At 37.9% G+C, this 21,935-nt stretch overlaps 1 protein-coding gene across 1 annotated transcript; it reads right to left on the reverse strand.

The window, feature by feature from the left end:
* Positions 1-2,101: 2,101 nt before the first annotated feature.
* On the reverse strand, positions 2,102-20,910 carry LOC104469944 (vezatin-like; the record flags this gene model as incomplete). The annotated part of the gene is made up of 6 exons (XM_010084692.1): positions 2,102-2,298; positions 2,489-2,649; positions 7,753-8,028; positions 10,815-10,990; positions 13,460-13,549; positions 20,776-20,910. Coding segments are annotated over 6 exons (1,035 nt in total), but the record flags the coding sequence as incomplete, so codon positions are not given.
* Between the last annotated feature and the right edge of the window lie 1,025 nt (positions 20,911-21,935).

Raw genomic sequence — 21,935 nt, forward strand, 5'->3', positions numbered from 1 at the left:
GTTGCCCTTGAGATTAGGAGGTGTTTTGCATATTAATTCCTATTGAAAGTTGTTCCAAGCAGAAATAATTGTTTTTCACTTGCCTAAATACAGAGATACACCTGCTCTGCAACACAAATACAATGCAATATCCAGTAAAACAAAAAAAATGTTTATTTAAACAGTATTGTGATTAACCAGGTTTTGGGGGTTCTTGATGTCATTTTGTAATATTAATCCAAAATTTAAATATTTGGAATGTTTGTCTAATATCTTTTTCTCTGATAAAATAATTTTCTTTTGCTGTTGCCAGTGTAAATCACTAATAGTGCTACTGGATTCATGTCTCTTACAATGCTCAGAAAAAGCAAATTTCAAATAGCAATTAATTAATTCATACTTGAATAACCTAGAGGAGTTAAAGTTGAGGATTATCTTCTGATTTCGTGCAAACGAGAACTTACTAAAAAGAAGTGCAAAAGTCAGAAATGGGGTCTCATTTACAGACTTTGGATGGAAGTTCCCTTCCTTTAATTTATCAACATTCCTTTCCTTCAATTTATCACCTCACTCCTTTATTTAATCTCTCCAGTTCCTCTTTCTCCTTGCTGTAGGCCACATTTGTGCTAACAATCTGATGACGGACAAGGGCATTAAAGTTGTCACAAGTGGCAGCTGTGAATGCTTTCAACATGAAGGAATCTTTGGCCCCTCCAGCGTTAAGAGTACTATTTAATTGCACAAGGCACTGGAATCTATTTGAAAGATGCTCCTTGCCACCAGTACCCACGTAATACACAACATTTTTAAGCATGCACAACACACAGGGAAAAATTTAAACTAAGGCAACTTGGAACTACCTTAAAGTTGCTCTTAATTATCCTGGCAGGGAGGAGGAATCCTTTACTCACCTTCCTCATGTTTAAATTCCTGACTTTAAGTTTTCATGAACTGCAGAATTGGCCCAGCCTGCATCTCAGCTCACATGCTACCACTATTTTTACCACTATGTTCTGCACAAATATAATGCTTCTCTTTCCATTTGTGAAGAACCTATCTATATACATGCAACTTCAATAAATATTTGGACATTTATTTCTGCTGGCCCTTACTACTGTGTTATCTGCATAATTTGGTATAATGGAACTTTCATCTTAAAAATTTTCAAGGACAGATATAAATGTCAGATTATCCAAAGTAACTTTTTTCTCCCCCATTCCTTAATTTAAAAGCCACTCCTTAAGTTTAGTAGTTACAAAACCAGTGGACTGTTTAAAATACACACCAGCATTCCTTGAACCTGTAACTTCTGCAGCCACAGCAAAATCTACACACCCATCATAACCACTGCTGGACTGACTTTTTCATGCTGGAGGGTAACTTGAAGGCCATGTGAACTGATCTTATTATCAGATCTCTCTTCCCATGTTCATAGAAGTAATTCTTGATTATTTCCAAGCTAGGTATCAGTTGCTCTTATCAACGTGTGTGAACCAGTCAGAGTATTTTTTTCTTTCTTTACATAGCAAATACACCTTATTCCTCAGAGCTAAGAGTGAAATCTTGAGCCCAGAAGGAGGATGACTATCCCTACCTAAGTTATTATTTTGCAAAGAAATACTAATTTCCTTCAAAGTCAATGCATGCACTTGGAGCTTTGTGTATGCCTCTGTGTGTGTACATGTCATTACTCAGTATATCCATCCATTTGCCAGCCAAGATATATTAGTCAAATATTATGTTCCAGGAAAACAAAACAAGTAATTTGTCATGTCGATTTTCAACACTCATATTACCACCAGCTTTTGTTTCCCTGCATGTGTTTTTTCAGATCAGGAACATGATCTGTTTTATTTTTTGCTATAACACAGGGTGAAGACATTGTTATTTCCTATACAGTACAATAAGTGCAATAAACAGAAAAAGCCCTTGAAATGTTAATGCCATTAAAGAAAGTATACAATTCACCAAAGAAATACAGATGACACTTCACAAAATGGTATCTGAACAAAATGTTTTGCTTTGATTCAGAGTAGAAACTCCTCACTCTTAAATGTGCCTGTTGGCTAATTAATGTAATCAGAGTTTCACAGAGCTTGTGTGAAACAGGAAATCAACTTACCTTTGAACATGGGGATGGCGAGTGAAAGGCCAGATTGTTCAGAGAAGAGGGTATTTTGTTGGAAGGGAAAAGGTGGCTCAGAGGAATTATAAAACAAAATCCTGAAGGTCTCTGAAACACATTATCAGTACTTACACCAAAGGCATGGGTGTCAGTAACTGGGACAATGTTTTCAATGCTCAGAATCTTATCTTGCACTGCACAGTACACAGACAAAAATTTTAAGAATGTTCCAAACCAAGCATAAGACTCAATTTGCTATGCTACCTTCTCTTTATCTTGTTTGGATATGTTATTAGATATTGTATGTTTCTAGACATGTTAACTCTAAACATTAGCACAATTACACATAGGTAACATGAAATATCTGAACTTGTGGGTTTTTACAAAAAGGATATTTTTTCAGCATATATAGAGTAGCCAGTCTTGAAGCTCGAAAGTTGGCTCTGACAGATCGATAAACAGCTTTCCGGAGACCAATAAGATGCTGACAAGGATGCTGTCCAGCTTTATTAAATGGGCAAGCGGCACTGACCCTGTCAAGCAAACTTGAAAAGTAAAATGTGATACAACTGTACAGATGTCCTAAAGTATTTTTAAAAGACAGTACATCGGTTTTCTTATTCCATTACTTAGAAAACTTTTCCAAACCACTCAGTAACTATGAGAGCAAAAAAAGAAAAAAATCCACCATATCAATGATATATTTAATCAAAATTTCAGATAAGCAGCCAGGATTCCTCAGCAGACAGCCTGACTCTATTCTGATCTGAGCCATGGCAAAACTCCTGAGGACATTTGTTTTCTCTTAAGTTTTCCAAAATGATACACTAAGGATAGACAGGCTATAACATTATCTCTGATACAGAGCGATCACAAGCCCACTGTAAGCTTTGGAAGTTTTAACACAGATATTTAACATGCACCTCTTTATATGCAAATTGGTTCTTTAAATATTTTTTGCAGAAAAAAATGTGCTACTACTTATTGTTTTTCATGCAAAACACTATATTCTTTCAACCTTCTGCATGCAGTATCTTCTCTAGGTCAACAGAAATCTTATTTGAGTGGTGACATAGATTTAATCACCATGCAATGAATGACAGCTGTGTTTGTGGGAGTCTGACAGGTAAACACATGAAATGTATGAAACTATACAAGCATATTTGAAAATATATTTTGGTGTCCACATATTCAGGTGAATATACCATTTAAATAAACTGTGCCATTTGCCTATTAGAATGTACTTCCGAATAGCCTGTGTAAATGTAAGAAATTGCCTCATCTGGAAATAAATGGAATTGTGAACTGGGTGAATATTAAACATGTCTGTATTAAGCTGCAGAAGAGGAAAAAGAGATTAATATCCAGTTACGTCTATTCATATACAGTCTGATGAGAGACCTACGACAGAGACACTGAAAATAGCCTAAGTCTGCTCTACCTACTGTGACTGTTTTTACTAGAATCAACTCAGAAATGGACATAGTATGGACAACAGGACAATGAATTGTGATGAATTTTTTGGGGACTGGAAGCCTGTTTCTGCTCGCACCTTTCCCAGGGCATGGTGAGGAGGTGACTTCATCTCCAGAGTCACTTAAAAGGCAAAACCATACAGGGTACCTGGCAAGACTGAGGTGGGTTGCTGCACTGGTAACTATTTCTGTAGCCCATCTGACTGAAGAGCTAAGCCAGCAGACCTGACCCTGCTGGAAAAATGTCAGTCTTACTGCATGTGCTTAGCTGGACCATGCTGCACATTGACCGGGAGGGGAAATAGCTTATTGCCTTCACTCTCAGATATGAAAAGCAATGCAGCCCACCCAGTGAGCAAGGCTGGACCCATGCAGTATGATAAATATGATTAACACCAGGAGACTGATGCCAAATACTGCAGTATATAGAATACGTTAGCTGAAGTACAACATTAAAATATCTGTGTATCGTATTAAATTATATGAGTGATACAAAAATGGTTTATATAACATCTCATAAAGTACTTTAAAATCTGAACAAAATAAAAACAAACTGTGTTAATTTCAATTCCTAAATGTAAATTTAAAATGCTAGTCTTGCCATACATATCACTAGGGAACACAGCATTTAATGTAGTACATGCCAATCTCTAATGTTTCCCTTGCTTTTGAAGGTAACAGCTGGAAGTGTTTATGGATAAATGCTTATATCAGTTTGTAGACTCAAGCCCTGGGTGAACTGTCAGAAGCAGGCTCAAAGAAAAGGAGCAAAATTCCTTGACCGTAACAGAGAGAGAGAGAGATCTATGTTCTGCTACAGTGATGGAAGCATTCCTATACAGAACAGCTCCTATACAGAACAAATATAGCACAACTCATGCACAGCATGTGCCGCCAGTATTCAGCAAAACGATTTGCTTTCCTGCTGGGAAGGCTTGTTTCAGTGTTTTTTATAAAATAATTCATCTTTATTCCAGTAATATTAAATTAGTATAACTTGCTATAAATGTCTATGTGCCAGACACGCCATATCCCTAACGTCCTAATGTTCCATTTATCTTCTATATATCTTAATCACTCTTACAAAATGTTATCAGCTTGTGTATCAGCCACCAATAGCAAGAAGAAAAAAAGGTTAAGGGTGAATTTCCTCTTTACTACTGCTCCAAACCCATTTCACTTGTAAAGAACAGTGACTTATTTCTCCATTAATCTCACAAGCCAAATTTTAAACAGGATGTCAACTTTTAACAACCTTGTATAGACACATTAATAAAAACCTATTACTGGGCTGAAACATGTAAGCAGTTCTATAAAGATGCTATATACACAAATATGTGCTTGTAGATCTTGATTCTAGGATAAAATATAGTAGAAAGGCGCATTTTGGTGAAAAGCTAATTAATTCAGTGACAGACAAGGAAATAAGTACTTGCTGCTTATTGCTGCAGCTTTTCGTTACGTATTCCCACAGTTTTCATTTTATAATGTGCAAGACAATGGACATACTTTCATTAACCAGTGAAAATTCCAGGCTGCAACCCATGATCGGGCTTCATTTGTCTGATTGCAAGTGAAGCAATTAGACAGAAATACTGTCATTCTGCCTGAGTAGAGCACTGCCCTACCTTGGCTACACAATTTCTGTAATCCAAATTACCCTTGTGAGGTCTCGGCCATCTCTGCATCACAGAGCTCGTACCATGCAGACACACCTGAAATGCCAACAGCAGCGTTAAACACTTCTGAAGGCCATTCTGAAATCAGAATATCCAGGTGCCTTTGAGAGCAGAAAATGTAAGAGAGGCCTGGCAGAGTGGCCTAGCCACTTTTCTAAGGGGCTGCTATGAGGGGTTTTTTTTGGGGGGTGAGAGGGGAATGATGGCAAAACAGTGCTTGAATTGGTTAAGCATATAGCAGTCACTACCACACAGCAACACAGTGAACCAGTGGACAACTGACCAAAACCTCATCAAGAAAAATTTAACATTTACAGAAACAGTCAAATATCAGTTAACAAGGGGCAAATAGGGCAGAATAAAGCAAAGCCACGGATATTTCAAAGCATATGTAAGTCAGCCTATGAGTACATAGCAATGGATGGTGCAATAGGGAGAAAAAAGAATGGTGGAACGCAAGGAACTTCAGGCCAAAACTGCAGACCTGGGCTTGCATTATCAGAGTTTAGCCAAGCACTGCTAGCCAAAATCTGAACCCAGTACTATTTAAATGTCAGCTTCAGTATCTTTCCATTCACAACATGGTCAATGAACAGTCCAAACTATGCTGAGCTAGCAGCATATTAAAACAGCAGAGTACATATCATTGAACAGGGTGCTGTGCTACCTGTTTGAAATCCCATTCCTTCAAGGATGTAAAATGACACAAGAAGATACTCATTAACTTTTCAGACCCAACCATTTCTATAGCCATGTGACTCTTTCTGAACAAGCATTAACACTTTGACAAGATTACTATGGGAGAACATACTAAACTTTGTTCTGTTAAGGTTTATTGTAGCAAAATCCTGGAAGAAAAAAGGGGTAGCTAGTTTTTTGGATCATACATGAAGCACTATCTCAAGCAAAGAATTTCATGGTGCCCTGTGCAGCAGCATCTCTTGCATACGTGGATGCAGGAAAGGACATGCCGGAGTTAGAACCTCCTCCAGGCTAAACCAAACCAAAACCTGTACAGCACTGCCTTCTTCATACTGTACAATTATTCCAATGAGGATGCTGGCACAGTCAGACTTCTCCCACTCCATCCATACTCCAAAGTCTTTTGAAAAGCTTGCCAAAGTTTTAAGTAAAGAGGCTACTAGATCAAGCATCAGCTTAAAAACAGTCTGTTTTTTGTTAATCTGTCATCTAAGATATGTAGTAAAAGAACAAGGCACCAGAAATGTAGACATTGACCACAAGTTCATTTGCTTAAACTTAGGAAAAAATCCAAATGTTTTTCTCATCTGTAATTTGGACAAGCCCTAACAATAATTTCTTTTAAGAACCCATTTGCAAAGATAAGACTGCCTATTGCTTAACTACATGCTTTTTCAGAAAAAAAAAACACCAAAAACCAAAAAAAACCCCAAACTAAAACACATAGCCAGGCAGACGGAAGACATGCTTATGCATTCCAAAGGGAGAATGAAACATTTCTTCAATGAAGCATACTGAAAGCATCTCAAGCTAGAAAATTAATTCAAAATGTTAAGTTTACAGTTTCAAGTTTGCATGTAAAAACACGTGCCTGAGCACAGAATAGTTGGTCTGGCATGAACAAATTATTTCTTTGTACACACAAGGATATTTTTTATTGTTTTTAGAAAGAAGTCAACTGGATTTTAGCTGTTGTCATTTCCCACCTCCTTTAACCTTAAGTCTAACTGGCACAGGTACATACCTAAGCATAGGTTGTTTCAAGGGAAAAATACACATGGCAATGAGAGTGCACAAAAGCATGTCTGTTGGCCTTGGGATCATGGCATACACTCAACATGTACTCATGTCCATTTACATAGCAAAGAAGCAGAAATTACTAAATAACTACAAAAGCTAAATAACCAGGAAAACTTTCACATCCCTTAAGTGGATGAGAGGCAAATTTGTCAGTAAATAGGTGAAGAATCTAAACATCTCAACAACTGTATGCAAGAAGTAGAGTAATGTAAACTTTATTTGAGATGACAAATAACCTCTGCTGGTCTTTCCTGATTGCTGTGTTCTCATTACTTCAGACTGTTATTTATTCATGTCATCTTGTTTTCTAAAACATGAATGATTACTTGCAGGTCAGTTTATTTACACAGATTTGGTAATATAAAATACAAAAAACCCTCAAACAAACCACCCTTTAAATTACTCCCCAAAATAGTTAACTAAATTTGTTCAAAATCCATTTCTTCACATATTTCATTGCTAGCAGAGCAGATTTCAAAGGCATACGAGTTTTGTGAGACTTAATTCTCCTTCAGGATGCAAGGTTTTAACACTGAGTTGTTACAATTCATACTTTTAGTATGAATGGTAATGATGCTATTTTATGTAAACAAAAAGCTTAAAGTATTATGTTTTTTGGTAATTCTACTGAGAGACAGTGTAACAAGACAATTTTAGAAGACATCTCACTTGAGTGGATCTGTGTATTAAATAAAGTGAAATATAGACTCACAGGGTAAATCCTCTGGAAATTACTTCAGTCTCTTGAATGAGTCGTAGAGCTTTCCTCACGAGATTAGTAAAAGCTCGGCTATTTGCCACCGTTTCTTCCAGCTGGATACAGTATTTTCGCAGGGACATTTGCAGTTTGGCTGTCCTCCATGTGCCCCACACTCGAAAGACTGCATAGACAAACAGAAGTAGTCCCCACAGCAGCCATGATGATTCCTTCCACCACGAAGGAAGCAAAAGCAGTGCACTTACAAAGGCAAGGAACAGCGAGACGTCCCTGCAAAAAGAGAAAGTCTCATCAACCACAGATTTCTGAGGTCAAAGAAGTAGGAAAATCGAAGCTTTCAGTTCCATTTGAGATTACGACATCTTATTATGGGGCTTTTATGTAGGTCCTGAAGGGAGCTGTAAACACTGAAAACTACTCCTAGCGGCAGATTTAGATGTATACATACATGATATTACCTGTTCAGTAGACTCTGAGGAAACATTTATCCATCTTTTTTATGGCATGAGTAAAAGAATAATGCACCACTTTGAAAGGTCAGTTTCTCTTGCACATATGGCTTTAAATAAAGAAAGAGAAAATAGAAAAAGAATAAAACCTGACTACTCAGCATTATAAGCCCGGGTGGGTAGGAACTGGAATATCCGTACTTCCAGGTTCAAGAGTACAGTAGGGAAGTGCATGGCTTTTTGGTAACAAAACCCTCCAGTAATGCCAGCTTTATTTTTTCCAGATTCTGACTCATTTAACTTGGACACCAGCACACCACTAGTTTTTAACACATTTTTATAAAGATGGCTTGAATAATCAATTTTAAATAATTTGGCAGCTTTTGAAAATGCTTAAAGAACAGAGTTACTAGTATCTAACTAGTTCAGTTATTTCTCAAGGATATTTCAAAAACATCATGAAGTTGTTATTTTCATCTAGAAAAGTTCAACAAAAATAAGTAGCTGCTAGAAAATACACTGTGTTCCTATATAGTATTATAGTTGCAGCTTTGTAAAATTATTACAGTCTTCACAGAGATGAATGGGATATGGGCTTCAAGGTGCATAACAGCTTTAATTTTTCAGAATTTTTTGAAAGAAAAATATTCACTTTCTTCACCCTTGAAAGCTGCGTATCCTGTATTTAGTTTCAGGAGTATTCACAGGGAGTATTTTCCCATTTCTAAAATAAGACATGGTCTCTGGGTTTCTATTTTCTGGACAGTTTTGTAGTCCTATTTCAACAGGCTTTACAGGTGTTAACTCTGCATGGCTACTGATAGGTTTCAGTAAAGGTCTAGAGTTAAAATATGCCAGATATGTAATTAACTTTAAAAAGTGCAGACACACAGTCTCTAACTTCCTTGGTACATTAAAAAAAAAAAATCACACACACAAGAAAAATGAATCACACAATGAAAGACTAGAAGAGATTTAAGAGCTCACTTTGTCCATTTTCAGTTTCTGGTTAATCCAGATCATTGCAGGCAGACTGAAGAAGAAAATGGAGACTTCATAACCCACCCAGGTCGCTATTCCAAAGTATCTTTAGAGTTCAAAAGATTTCGCTCAAGTCCAGTCTGAATCATTGGCAAATTAATCACATTCTTTTTGCTCATATTCTTCCCTTTTCTGAACAGAATAGATAACTAATGACCTCCTATTAAGTACCTTCTACACATCATAACACCGTTCCATCCCACCTCAATTTTCTCCATTTTGGCCAAACAATCCTAAAACACTCTAATATTTCTGAAAGATTACATTTTCTAAAGTCATTGTTCTTGTTCTGCTCTGGACTGTCTCTAAATTACCTTTGTCTCTCCAGTCGTGGCATCCAAAACCAGCTGGTGTAGCCTAACACAGGGCTCAGGAAAACAGACAGAAAAGTAAAACCCCTGTGTCCTGCACATAACATGGACTCCAGGATGAGATTTCCCATTTTTTGATAATTTGCTAAATATTTCAATTTATGCTCTGCAATAATGTGCACATACTTTTCAGAAGTAGTCCTGCCTACCCAATGATTCACCACTTTGTATTTGTTAATTTGATTTTTCCTTCCCAAGTGTAGCATTAGACACTTGTCTTGATTGACTTTTCTATTGATTTGAAGATATTTCTCCAATTGGTCAAGCTACTTTTGTACTCCATTCTGCCAAACCACTTAAAAACTTGGTGTCATCTGTAAGCTGAGCAATATTGACCAATTTTCTAAGTGTACTTTATCACCTGAACAGTTAAAGAAACAACGAATAGTGCTAGGACCAGGACAAACCACTGGAGAAATCTGGTTCAAAAGTTCTCTTGTTTGCCAGAGAGCATCAGTAATGACATAATACATCTTAAACAGATGGTTTTTTTAACCTACTGTGGTTTTAGAATAATTCCATCTATTTTCCTAACATACACATGAAAACAGAGCACTGAGCTGTTTTATGAGATATTTTTATCTACTGATTCCTATCCATTTCTGAGTAAGTCACTCTGTCAGAACACCTACCATCCTTGTTATTTTTCAAATACTGGTGGCAGCTGCTCAGACACTGCTGCAGCTAGCTCCTTCTGTATTCTAGGGTGAATTTCACCAGCCTATGAATGTGTCATATTTAAATACTCTTCAGTCTGTTCTTTTGGTATTCTACATCTGTGAAAATTAATTGCTCTCCACTACTATTAACATACTTTATGAAGACCACAGCAAATAAAACACTTTCCAATTCAGTTTACACAATCATCTCTCATTATCAAAATCACCACTCAATAGCTTTTGAAATTCATTAATTACTCAACCATGTTAGTTCTTCCTTCTAGCATGGATTAGGGTTTGTAAATATCCATTTATGTTCATGTAGCTATCGTCAGATTAAAACTCACTCTTTCAATAAAATGCCCAAGGGAAAAAACCATGCTTATCCATAAATTTGAGGATTAGTGGACCAAAGACTCAAAGACTTGAGAAAAAAAGAGGTAACTTTATTGCTGCATTTTATATAAACAACACACAACAATTTTTGTTTGCTTGTTTCTCAGTGAATATAGTGGTAGGTATTCTCTGTACAATACCAAATATTAGGAGTTGCTAGGGAGCGTAGCGTTGGAAGCTGTCCATTTTCCTGTTGCTTACACTGCCCTGCAGACAGGATACTGGGGTCAAGGAACTCAATCAGTTCCACATCCTCTTGCAGCAGAACTTCCTGTTGCAGGATGGTACGGAGAGTGTCAAAACGAAATCCAACATCCTTACCACAAATGGGCAGGAGAAAAAACAGGCATTAGTAAAAAATATGCAAATTCTTAAGTTAGCAGAACAAGGAAAATAGCCAGACATTCTACACTTTACTGACAACAATCTGTTCTGAAAGACTACAGGAATATTTCAGATATATCACAAGTAGCTACTTCATTTTTATGAAACTTGCTTAACTTTAAAAACTCACATACTACCTAACAGTTCAGACTTACAGGATGCATTGCACTGACTTTGTGATCTGACCTATATAGTAACAATACCTGGAAACATGCCACAGATTATGCTAATACATATTTGCGTAAGAATGAGAGAGGTATTACACCTATTAGAAGACCATCAATAAAACAGTAAACTTTTTTTTTAATGTCATGACATAATTTATAACATTAACAAACAAACAAAAATTAGAAAGAGGGAGAGATATTACACCTTAGTTAACACAAAGCCATGTGTGGACACTTAATAACAGTAGGGCCAATGCATTGGACTCAAGCCCCTAGCCAAGGCAGTGAAGTCGTCTCCTGCAGGATTCTGTGCCTTTCCCAGGGGAGCTCAATCCAAACATGAAACAGCATGGGACTCTGAACGCCTCACTCTTGCTAAACTCCAGGTAAACTCCAGGGAGTTACTTGTGGTTTTGATGCCATGATATAAGCATTTGCTATTTTTTTCTCTACAGCTATAGGTCTTCAAGACAAATACACAGCTCTTGAAGACAAATACACAGCTCTTGAAGACAAATACATCCATCAGAGAAGCCCCCTGAAATTTTAATTTGTGCACTGCACCAAACTATCATTACAAAACACTTCAAGTTAAGAATGTCATAATAAAACTCAAGAAACACTGAACACGTGCATCTTTGCATCTAGCTAGATTACAGGAGAGGAAGGAGAATAGAAGCTGTTAACAGAAATATGACATTTCACAGTACAAAATCCATTTAGTTCTGTCATTGACAGAATGAGATCCTTTATGAAACCATAAGATAGATAGTCAAAAGTTTAATTCCATACATTGATGTCACCTGAGATCACTTGCATTCTACTTTTAATGGAAAATGTTTGTTTCAGGACTGTGTTCAAGAGGAAATTCTGCCCTCCGATGCATCCTGTGTCATTTCAGTGCCCTACTGTGGCATGCAGCCGGAGAAACATGTTTTTCATATTCTTTTTGTGTCTCCATCTCAAGAAAGTAGGCTAAAAAAAGCTGTTAAGATGATGCCTTTGATTTACAGGGGAAGATGGAGGAGAAAAAAAAAGGCAACCAAAGAGCAGTAATGAGAGGTTTCAGAGGAAATTTTGTCATATTGAGATAAGGGAGAAGAGATAGCAATTGGATTCCACAGAACAATCTGGGAAATGGAAACCCCTAACTTCTCATGTTGCTCAACACTTTTTTGTGAAGCTACATTTGAAGACATCATAGCAGAAAAAATTAAACAAAATTCTAATTTTTAGATTCTGGAACAGTCTAACTAATGTGACATTTGGAAGCCAGACTGGGAACCTGAAGCAGCTGGCTGCAAGTTAAAGCAGATCTCAGACAAGCCCAGGCTAGAGACTGAACTGGCTAGAAAGTGGTGCTGCAGTGAACAGGTGTAAAGGCAGCATAAAACTGTTTGTAACTATCTGGGGTAGAACTACCACCCTTCAGGTCTACCTCACACAGGCTGACTTGGGCCCTGAAAGTTCCTGCAGGCTCCAGCAGTAAGGGAATACAACTCTTGGTGAGGTAGATGGACACTCAACCTGCTTCTGAACTGCTGAGATGACAGCACATAGGTAGCACAGAGAACTCTTCTTGTCTCTCCCTCCAGCCAGACCGCTACACAGATGTCATCTGCTCTTAATGCATAACACTGTTCTGAAGCAGTATAACAGTGATGAATTAGTTTGCTTCGCTTCTCCCAAATGCAGAAGCATTGTGGAGGGCAGTGAAGAAACAAACAGGCCGGGATGGATCCAGGGGTAGTATAGCTGCACTACGTTTGTGCTATGCCTGAGCTAACAAGCTGAAACAGAGGGCGAAGCAATACTCAGATGAAGCGCTAGAGCCTTCTGTCTTCAGCTGTGTTTGCAAGGCGCTAGGCTGCAACATATGGACTTTCTCAGTCAGCATCTCCAGACTGCCTTCCACTGAATGGGGTAGCTACACTGTAGCTTAACTCCTTTCAGCTTTCACAAATTTCTTTAATTTCTCTCACATTTTATTTTTATTTCTCTTCCACATTTTTAACGTATTCAAGCAGGCTGCTGATATTTTTCCTGTTCTTGTGTGCCCAATTTGCCTGCCACAGTAGCTCTAAAAACCAGAATCAATATTATCTGAAGAAGAAGTAAAACCCTAAGAGCCAAAACCAACAGTACAGACCAAAGATGATGCTCAGAGTATGAGGTACAGAGGAGAGGAGGACTTGTGGATTAGGAGAGGAAATGGAAAAAAAGTGATCACTTACCAGTCGGTGAAGTATGTCATCATTTTTCTTATATTGTGGAAAAGGGAACCAACTTCTAAAGAACTCAACTAGTTTTGACAGGATGCCTTGCTGTAGGGAACAGAAATTATTCCAATTAAAAAAAAAAAAAAGCAAAAAACCCCCCCCAAACCAACAGACAATTCTTTTATTTCTGTTTTTCCTTTTCTTGTCAACTCAGACCCAAGTACCTGTAAGGAAGTTTCCCTTACTGTTTCTGGCCTAACTTCAGAGGACGCTAAGGGAACATCTGCTTCCCATCAGTTTGCCTGTACACAAGAGCGTGAAATAAAGCCTTCAGTAACCCCACCTATTTGGGGCATAATGGATTGTTATGTTGGACTGTTAAAAATAACTACAGCTAGAATTAGTTTGATCTCAAGTTGGCAGCTCCTGCATCGATATGAAAGACTTTCTCTCTCCTTGAGGATAAAAAAAGCAGTAAAGTTAAATGGCTGACAGGGACTGAAGAAAAGTAAAAGACCAAGAGGAACAACCTCTCCTTGGCAGACCACCGCAGCTTGAGGACAAGGCTCTGGAGGAGCTGTAAACAGAGACAGGGAAGAGTGACTGTAAGAAGAGGAACTGTCCCAGAAACTCCCTGTCACAACCTCTCCATGCTGCTTCCCATGCAACATAAATCCACACTTTCATCTGAGCTGTAAACAGAACTTTGAACACCACTAATTAGAGGGACTCTCTTTTGGTCATCACACATTTTACTCATGTATCTTCCTAAAATACGATGCGTGAAAGATTATAATTAAATAGATATATGATTTTGCTTCATCCTGCAGCCATTCAATGAAAAAAAATGGGAGTTTTTGACACACAGTGTGTATCTACTTTCCTCAGACTGAGCTGATGGGAAGTATTTTCCAAAATATTTACTTAAATATATTTCATGAATTCTGAGGCCCTACCTCTTAATCTTCAGGCTGCTGACAGGTAATACAATCAAATAAAATGTATGCCAAAAAAAAAAAAAAGAATTGTGGAGCACTTACATTTTGTGGCATACTGTTTCAAAATTTTTTAAAAAACTAAACAGATTATAATAGCTTAATGTATAAAGCGTGTTTGCATTAAATCAGCTTCTTCTGTTTCTCTCTCTTGTTTTTTTTTTTTTTCTTTTTTTACCCCAACTATAAGGTGGGAAATAGAAGAGTAAAGCCAAGCAATAGGACCTCAGAGCTTTGCGGTTAGTCCTGTGATCAGCCTGACAGCCCTCTGAAAGGCAGCATGACATAAGTTTGAAGCAGCAAGCCAGGGCAGAAAGGCTTTGAGTAACATCAGAAATTGTCACTCTAAAGCCCTTATGCTTCACAGAACAATTTTTTCAATAACTTACTTTAATGTCTGTTTAGGTAACCTTACTCAAGCTTTTCTTTACGTACGCCTCATCTTTCTGTGTACAGTTAGAATTGCAGACCTATTGCAAAAGGAAGTGTTTTTAGGTCAGTGGAGAGACAAACCAATAACAGGGGTTTCATAATGATAGCTCTTCCCAATACATAGACATCATTATGGCATATTATGAGGAGCTGTCCCAGAAATCCACACTTTTTAGACTATGAAATAAATCCAAGTGATTGAATTTAGACGGTGCTCAAGGGCACCAACATAAGCTTGAAGAGAAGATTGTCACAAACTGCAGCACTAGATTATCCTCCAAGTTTCCTGTAAAGTGGCGCGAAAATAAAATTTTCCAGTTACAATTTGTAGAAAATTGAGATGAACTAAACAAAAGGCCTTGCTCTGCATTTGAGTGGCAGATACTTCATTCAGAAGTACTTTTCCCAGTACTTTGAAAGAGTACACAAAGAGTTGCCCATTTACTATTTAAAATTATGCCTCTTAGAGCCTACCATTTTCAACCACTAAGTCTTCATAAGTCCTTGGGTTTTTATCATGAACATTTAAATCTACATCAAGGATAATTTTAAACTGCTGCCAGCTGACTAAACTAGACTGTGGAATTAATGAAAAAAAACCACAAAACCCACACTAGTGTGCTACATAAAAAATATTTTGGTTTATTTTCTGTGTTTCAGTTTAAAAATAAAAATCTGAGCTTGCATAAACACTCATAGGCATGTCAGTGCTTGAAAACACAAAATAAGACAACCCACTGTCTTGGGCTATGACCCAGCAAAGTACAGTAACACACTGAATTATTCAGATCCTTGGAATACTGTCTCACAGTTTGCATTCCGATTGGGAGTGTTACTGACAAGTAAAACAACTTTCATCAACACACAAGTCAGGTCATGTTGCCAATGCTTCTGGAGTATTCTTACAGCTTGAGAACACTGCTCAGTCAAACTCTGTAAACTGAATAACAAAGATGTATAACTCATAACATTTTTAAAGGCATAGGACATGCACATTTTAGGTACATTCATTTGAATCTATAACAAAATTCCAAGGACGACTTCTCTTTGCACAGGATGAACTTGAAATGGCAACCTAGCAAGTATTTAAAATATCATCATTCACATTGGCACCTTTCAATTCTGTGTACTTCAGAAAGAAGATAATGCTACATATTAAATACCTTCCAGCTACCAAAGACCTAGAATTAAGTGGGTGGGAGCCCTAGACAAAGGACTGGTCCCTCTGCCTTTCCATATCAGGTCACCTGCACAGGTACTGAGGGCTAGCCCCAACACAATCCTCAGCAGCTGCCTCCAGCACCAGCCTTGTTCTAGTGATGAAATACTATCACATCTCAAATGGGATAAGGTGTGAGAATATAATCAATTTAACCATTCACATATGCACAGCAGTCTAGGAAAATGAGTGAGAAAGGAAAAATGTAAATGGGAAGAAACATATTCCTTAAAGATCAAGCAGAATTACTCAAACAGGATTTAATTCCAGAAAACAGGTTTAGGAACTCTTGCAAACAGTGCTTTTGAGTATCAAGTGATCAAGAGACCAGAACTTTAGCTGTAACTTTCTCCAGAGATTGGTATAGCCAGGAACACTGCACCTATAATTACTGTGCTAAATCACATCTGTATACTCCCTCAGATGGGAGCCTGGCATTTCATCAGCCCTCAGAAAACAACCTTGAAGCAACTTTACAACTCTTCAGGTCATTAAGACCATGCTCTGATGTAAAGAAACAACCAAATCTACATGCACAAAAAACTATTTAAGATGTGCTTCAAATTCATGCTGATGCCTCTGCCTTTCATTAAGCCTGAACCATATGCTCTGCTTGTCAGGACAGCAAGACACAGCAGCAACGTTTCTATCAGTCACTAGCAACCTCTTTTTTTTTCCAGTTTTTTTTTTTCAGTCCCTGAAGACATTAAAACTAAATCTCTGCCTTGCCAAAATCTTGCAGACTGTGTCTGCACAGGGTTCCTACTTGACCGAATACAAGCAGAATAAACAATCTCAACTCAAAGACAAAGCAATACTTCAGCTTTTCTATTTTTATTAAAATAAAGTGTTTAAGGCACTGGTAAACTAGCTTTTCAGAACAGAAAGAAGATGATACACACACACTAGGCATCACTCACCATGGAACATCATCTACTCCCTGTGATTATATTTTGCATTACACTAAGCCTCAAGTATGATCACTGTTTATTAGGACTGTGGGTAGGTACATATTCAGAACTCAGAAACCATTTTTTCCCCAGACATTTTAGAACTTCAGTAGACTAGGCCAGCAAAGGCTGAGAGAAGGGAAGTGACAACAGTTCCATATAAAAATGAGGAAATGATTGGATGGGAATGTAAATTACTTGCCTGTATGTCATATAAAAGTTGCAACAAAGCCTCAGATCCTTCTAAATCTAGTCTACTTCTTTAAATGTGTGGCTAGATGCCTCTCCCGCATTGCCTTTCCTTTCAAGGCATCATACCAAAACAGGACACAGAAATCAAATGACAAAAACAGACTTTCTGACATCAGATTACAAAAGAAAAGTGTTAACATTCCCAAACTGGTACTGGAATAGCAGCAGAAAGAACCTATGACATTTTATCACTAGAAATTACACACAGGTTTCTCCCTTCCACTACGTGTCCTTGTCTAGACAGAGATGAGACACTGTGAATGTCATCCTAGTATTTGTAAGAAATGGACAGCCTATTTTCATGTACCCACTCCCTTCAAGTTGCAAGGCAAACCATGACAAATTACGTCTACATCTGACACAATACTGGAGGACTTGCTCCCAACACAATAAGTGTAAAATGCTTGAGGGAAGGGAGGGGAAAAAACAGAATACTTGAGGCTTTTAAAAGCAGTATATCTTAATACTTTTGAGGTTCTTAACCCCACAGCACTTTTGTATTAAATTAAGTGGAAATTATATACATGAACACAGCATCATACTGCTTTACTGACTTCCACAAAAGTAATTATGCAAAATAAAGTAATGCAGCTAACAAGTGATAGTCCATGCATTACTTCATAGTAACAACAGATAATCAGCCAATGAAATATGTCACCCTATTTTCAATTAACAGTGGTTTAATTAAAGTCTTCCTGCACTAAGCCAGAATAGGTATCTTCAATGTAAATGTACCACAAAACTGCCAATAGCTTTTTGAAGGGAAAATATATTTTCAGGTGATTTCTTGAGTGTTATGGTGAGTGACAGCTGACAATTCTGAAAAGTAAGGGTAGTGGACCTAATATTTCCATGAATACTTTTAAGGGTAGCTTAAATTAAAGTATAAAAAATTGTGAGTTAAACTCTGAATTAAATTTTGCCTTGCCTTGTGATCACAGATAGAAGCAATCATTATTATAAATGGAATAGCTATCCACATCAATAGTAACTAGAAATCAATTTATTCACTAAATTTAAAATAATCTTACATTAGAGAAACCAGCCCAGGAAGTATGGAGACACTGCAAGAATCACTTCTCCTCCTCCCCTCAGATAATCTGTTTCTTAGGCTCAAAAATCCTCAGCAAATGAGACTGGAGTTCTGTATGAAGATCCTCTGTAATTTTTTTCTACATGATTGCTGAAGTCTTTGAAAAGCTGTAAACTTTACAAGAACACTGGTGAACAGCACTAACCTTAGGGATTCTCGTCATAGTATTATTAATTTTTACAGTCTTTGTCTAATCCATGTGCTGGGCACGCAATGGTACTTACTGGTCTGCTCAATGGATTTGCACCCTGTATCTTACCTACATGGTCATCTTTGATCAGAAAGTGGGGTATGAGAGGAGACCTAACACACTTCCATAGGACTGCAAGTCTCAGAAACTGGGGATCAAGGCTGCAGTGTACCTGGCCAACAGATAAACACAAACTATGACACATCTATCCACAAAGAAAGACTCTTAAGAGGACTGAAGATCAAAGCAAAATGTTTCATGTTTTATTACCCTGTTTGTTCAAACAGACTAATGAGTGTGTGAGGAAGTTTATAAAACCTGTACAGAGCATGGTTGAAAATAATATCTCTATATGAATATATGACCTACCAACACTTCTCTGAATACTGCTAGATGAATAAACTTCACACTGCCACTTCTAAATTTCAGCTTCAAAGACTGTGCATGTCAGTCCTTGAAAGTACACCATAATATTGCAAACATTTCAAAACTCACACATTCTTCCCCCAGATCAGAAAAAAACTGACTGATATTATCCACATCAATTCATACACTTCTGAATCCTACCCCACCTAAGATCCTAGACAGAGCAGAATAGATTAAAAATCCCATGAGAAAAAAATAGTTCTGACCTAAAACAAAGGAGGAACAAGAGATACACATACAAAACAAAAAAAAAACTTTGTTGAAATAAAGCCTAAATAATTGTGACTATTACTTGGCTAATTCCTTGAAGCACTTTGAGAACTGAGTAGCAGATACATGTCAAGATGGCATTATTTGAGAAAAGATCCTAAGAAAAGCATCAGCTCTCCTCATTTGCCATATGATCTTCCATTCACCACAATCTGCAGGGAGACATTCTAGAGATCTCAGGGCCACTCCTATCACTGCCAGCTAATTGGGAGGATGGAACATTGCGGAAAAGGGAAGCAGCAGAACTTACAAATGACAGGGAAGGGGTTGTGAACTTATTTGAAGATAGCTGAAGAGGTATGAAGCAGGCATGAACAACAGGAATACTAAGCTCCAGTGGAAGGTTAAAAGCCACCATGGGCAACAAACAGATGACCTAAGGTGCACAAAGATGGAAGCTACTGTAAATGGTGGAGAAAGAAGAGAAAGAAATGGTAATTCTTCAGAGGCAATGCATCAACCCATGAATGCGTGGTTTGGGTTCTTACCTGTGAAGCACTGACCACCTCAGCCTGCAGCAGCCAGGACAAAAAAGTCTGCATGGAGACTTCTTTTCCTCCTGGCTTAGCACATAGCTGAAGCATGTTCACTGAAAACAGAACTCTCCACTGTGGAAGTGAAAGAGGGAGGCAGAAAATAACTGCTCTTTGCATGCTCCATCTAGATGCTAAGGAGAAGACAGATTGTCCACTGAATTTTCAATATACTTGTTGCAAGGCGATTCTTACATTAGCTGCCTCAAAAGACTAATTTCCTCACTCACACTATCGCTCCTCTGTGTCACATGGCCTATACACTACCAATAAATAGTAAAATTTATTTTTAATAAGGAAAACAAAAAATGTGTGGGCCATATTAGGTGTTTAATGGCCAAATTCTCGAGCACAATTTTAATACCAAAATGTTTTTAAAAAATCAACAAGCTTTTACTTAAAATGATAAAGAAATAAGAAGTCTGAGCTAATCAGCTGATGATCCCTGTCAGGTGTTACTGTTAGAAAATTGCCATAAGCTAAGCACAGTTCTACTATCTCATTCAGATCAGTTATTGTATTTATACTTCCCAGAAATCCACTTTCTTAACATGTTTTGTGACAGAGTAAGAGTTTAGCAACTGAATGCCTGAGAAGGGCTGGGCACTATAAATATTCTGTTCCAGAAAATTACAGGTTTTGTTCCCAGAATATCATGCTAAGCTAATATATCCAGTAAATAAGATAATTTACAACACTCAAAAAATTCACTATAAAAGTCTCTTGCTTCCCTAGCTAACTTAAGTGTAAAGAAACACTTCAAACTATGCTGGCAAACCATATATTTCCAAACACATTTGCAGACAAGATATGACAACTGGTTTGGGTTTTTTTGGTTGGTTGTTTTCTTCTTTTTTTTTTTTTTAAATACAGTAAGAAATTTATCTTTATCCCCTCTGATTTTGCCTATTTGTGAAGCAATGTGGTTCTCTTTCAATAAGATAAATACTCAGAAACAGAAGAGTGCTCACTTTCTGGGCAGCAGTCACAGTCTGCTCTTTCTGTTTTTCCACTGCTGCACATTGCTCTGCCTTCTGTGACACAGATGAACATACTTCAAAATCTGTGTGTCCCAAATCCTGCAGATATTGGTAGAGCGGGGAATTCTGAAAGGAAATTAAAAAAGAAAAATGTGAAAAAAACAATGTTAAAAATCATTCCCTGTTTCCCACAAGACACAACTGTGAATACAGCAACCACACAACCAGCAATGAATGGAGAGCAGCCCTCAAGAGAATTACTTTGGGATAGCAGTGGATGAAAAACTGAACATGAGCCAGCAATGTGCGCTTGCAGCCGAGAAAGCAAATCATACCCTGGGCAACGTCAAAAGAAGCGTGGCCAGTAGGTCCAGGGAAGTGATTCTCCCCCTCTACTCTGTTCTGGTGAGACCCTACTTGGAGTGCTGCATCCAGCTCTGGAGTCCTCAGCACAGGAAAGACATGGACCTGTTGGAGTGAGTCCAGAGGAGGGCCCTGAAAATGGTCAGAGGGCTGGAGCACCTCTCCTATCAGGAAAGGCTGAAAGAGTTGGGGTTATTCAACCTGGAGAAGAGAAGACCCCAGGGAAACCTTATTGTGGCCTTTCAGTAATTAAAGCGGGCTTAAAAGGGAGATGGAGACAAACTTTTTACCAAGGCCTGTAGTGACAGGACGAGGAATAACAGCTTTAAACTAAAAGAGGGTAGATTTAGATTAGATAGGAGGAAGATTTTTTTTTTTACAATGGGGGTGGTGAGGCACTGGAACAGGTTGCCCAGGGAAGCTGTGGATGCCCCATCCCTGGAGATGTTCAAGGCCAGGCTGGATGAGGCTTTGAGCAACCTGGGCTAGTGGGAGGTGTCCCTGCCCATGGCAGGGGGGTTGGACTAGATGATCTTTAAAGGTCCCTTCCAACCCAAACCATTCTGTGATTCTATGCAACAGGAAAAAAACCCAACAGAGTTAATAGCAAAGGAGACAAAATTTTGCTTTAAATCTCACTTAAGTTTTATCCTGACCATAATGAAAGAGGCTGCAAGAGAGTCAACATACAAAACAATGTGATGAGAAATAAGCATGCAACCAATCAACTTTTGCCATAGCAATATTTTTCTAGGTTACCTGATAGGGTTCTTTAACTTGTAACTTGA

Source organism: Pterocles gutturalis, unplaced genomic scaffold (genome assembly GCF_000699245.1).
Source record: "Pterocles gutturalis isolate BGI_N339 unplaced genomic scaffold, ASM69924v1 scaffold7755, whole genome shotgun sequence".
Classification (NCBI taxonomy): Eukaryota; Metazoa; Chordata; class Aves; order Pterocliformes; family Pteroclidae; genus Pterocles; species Pterocles gutturalis.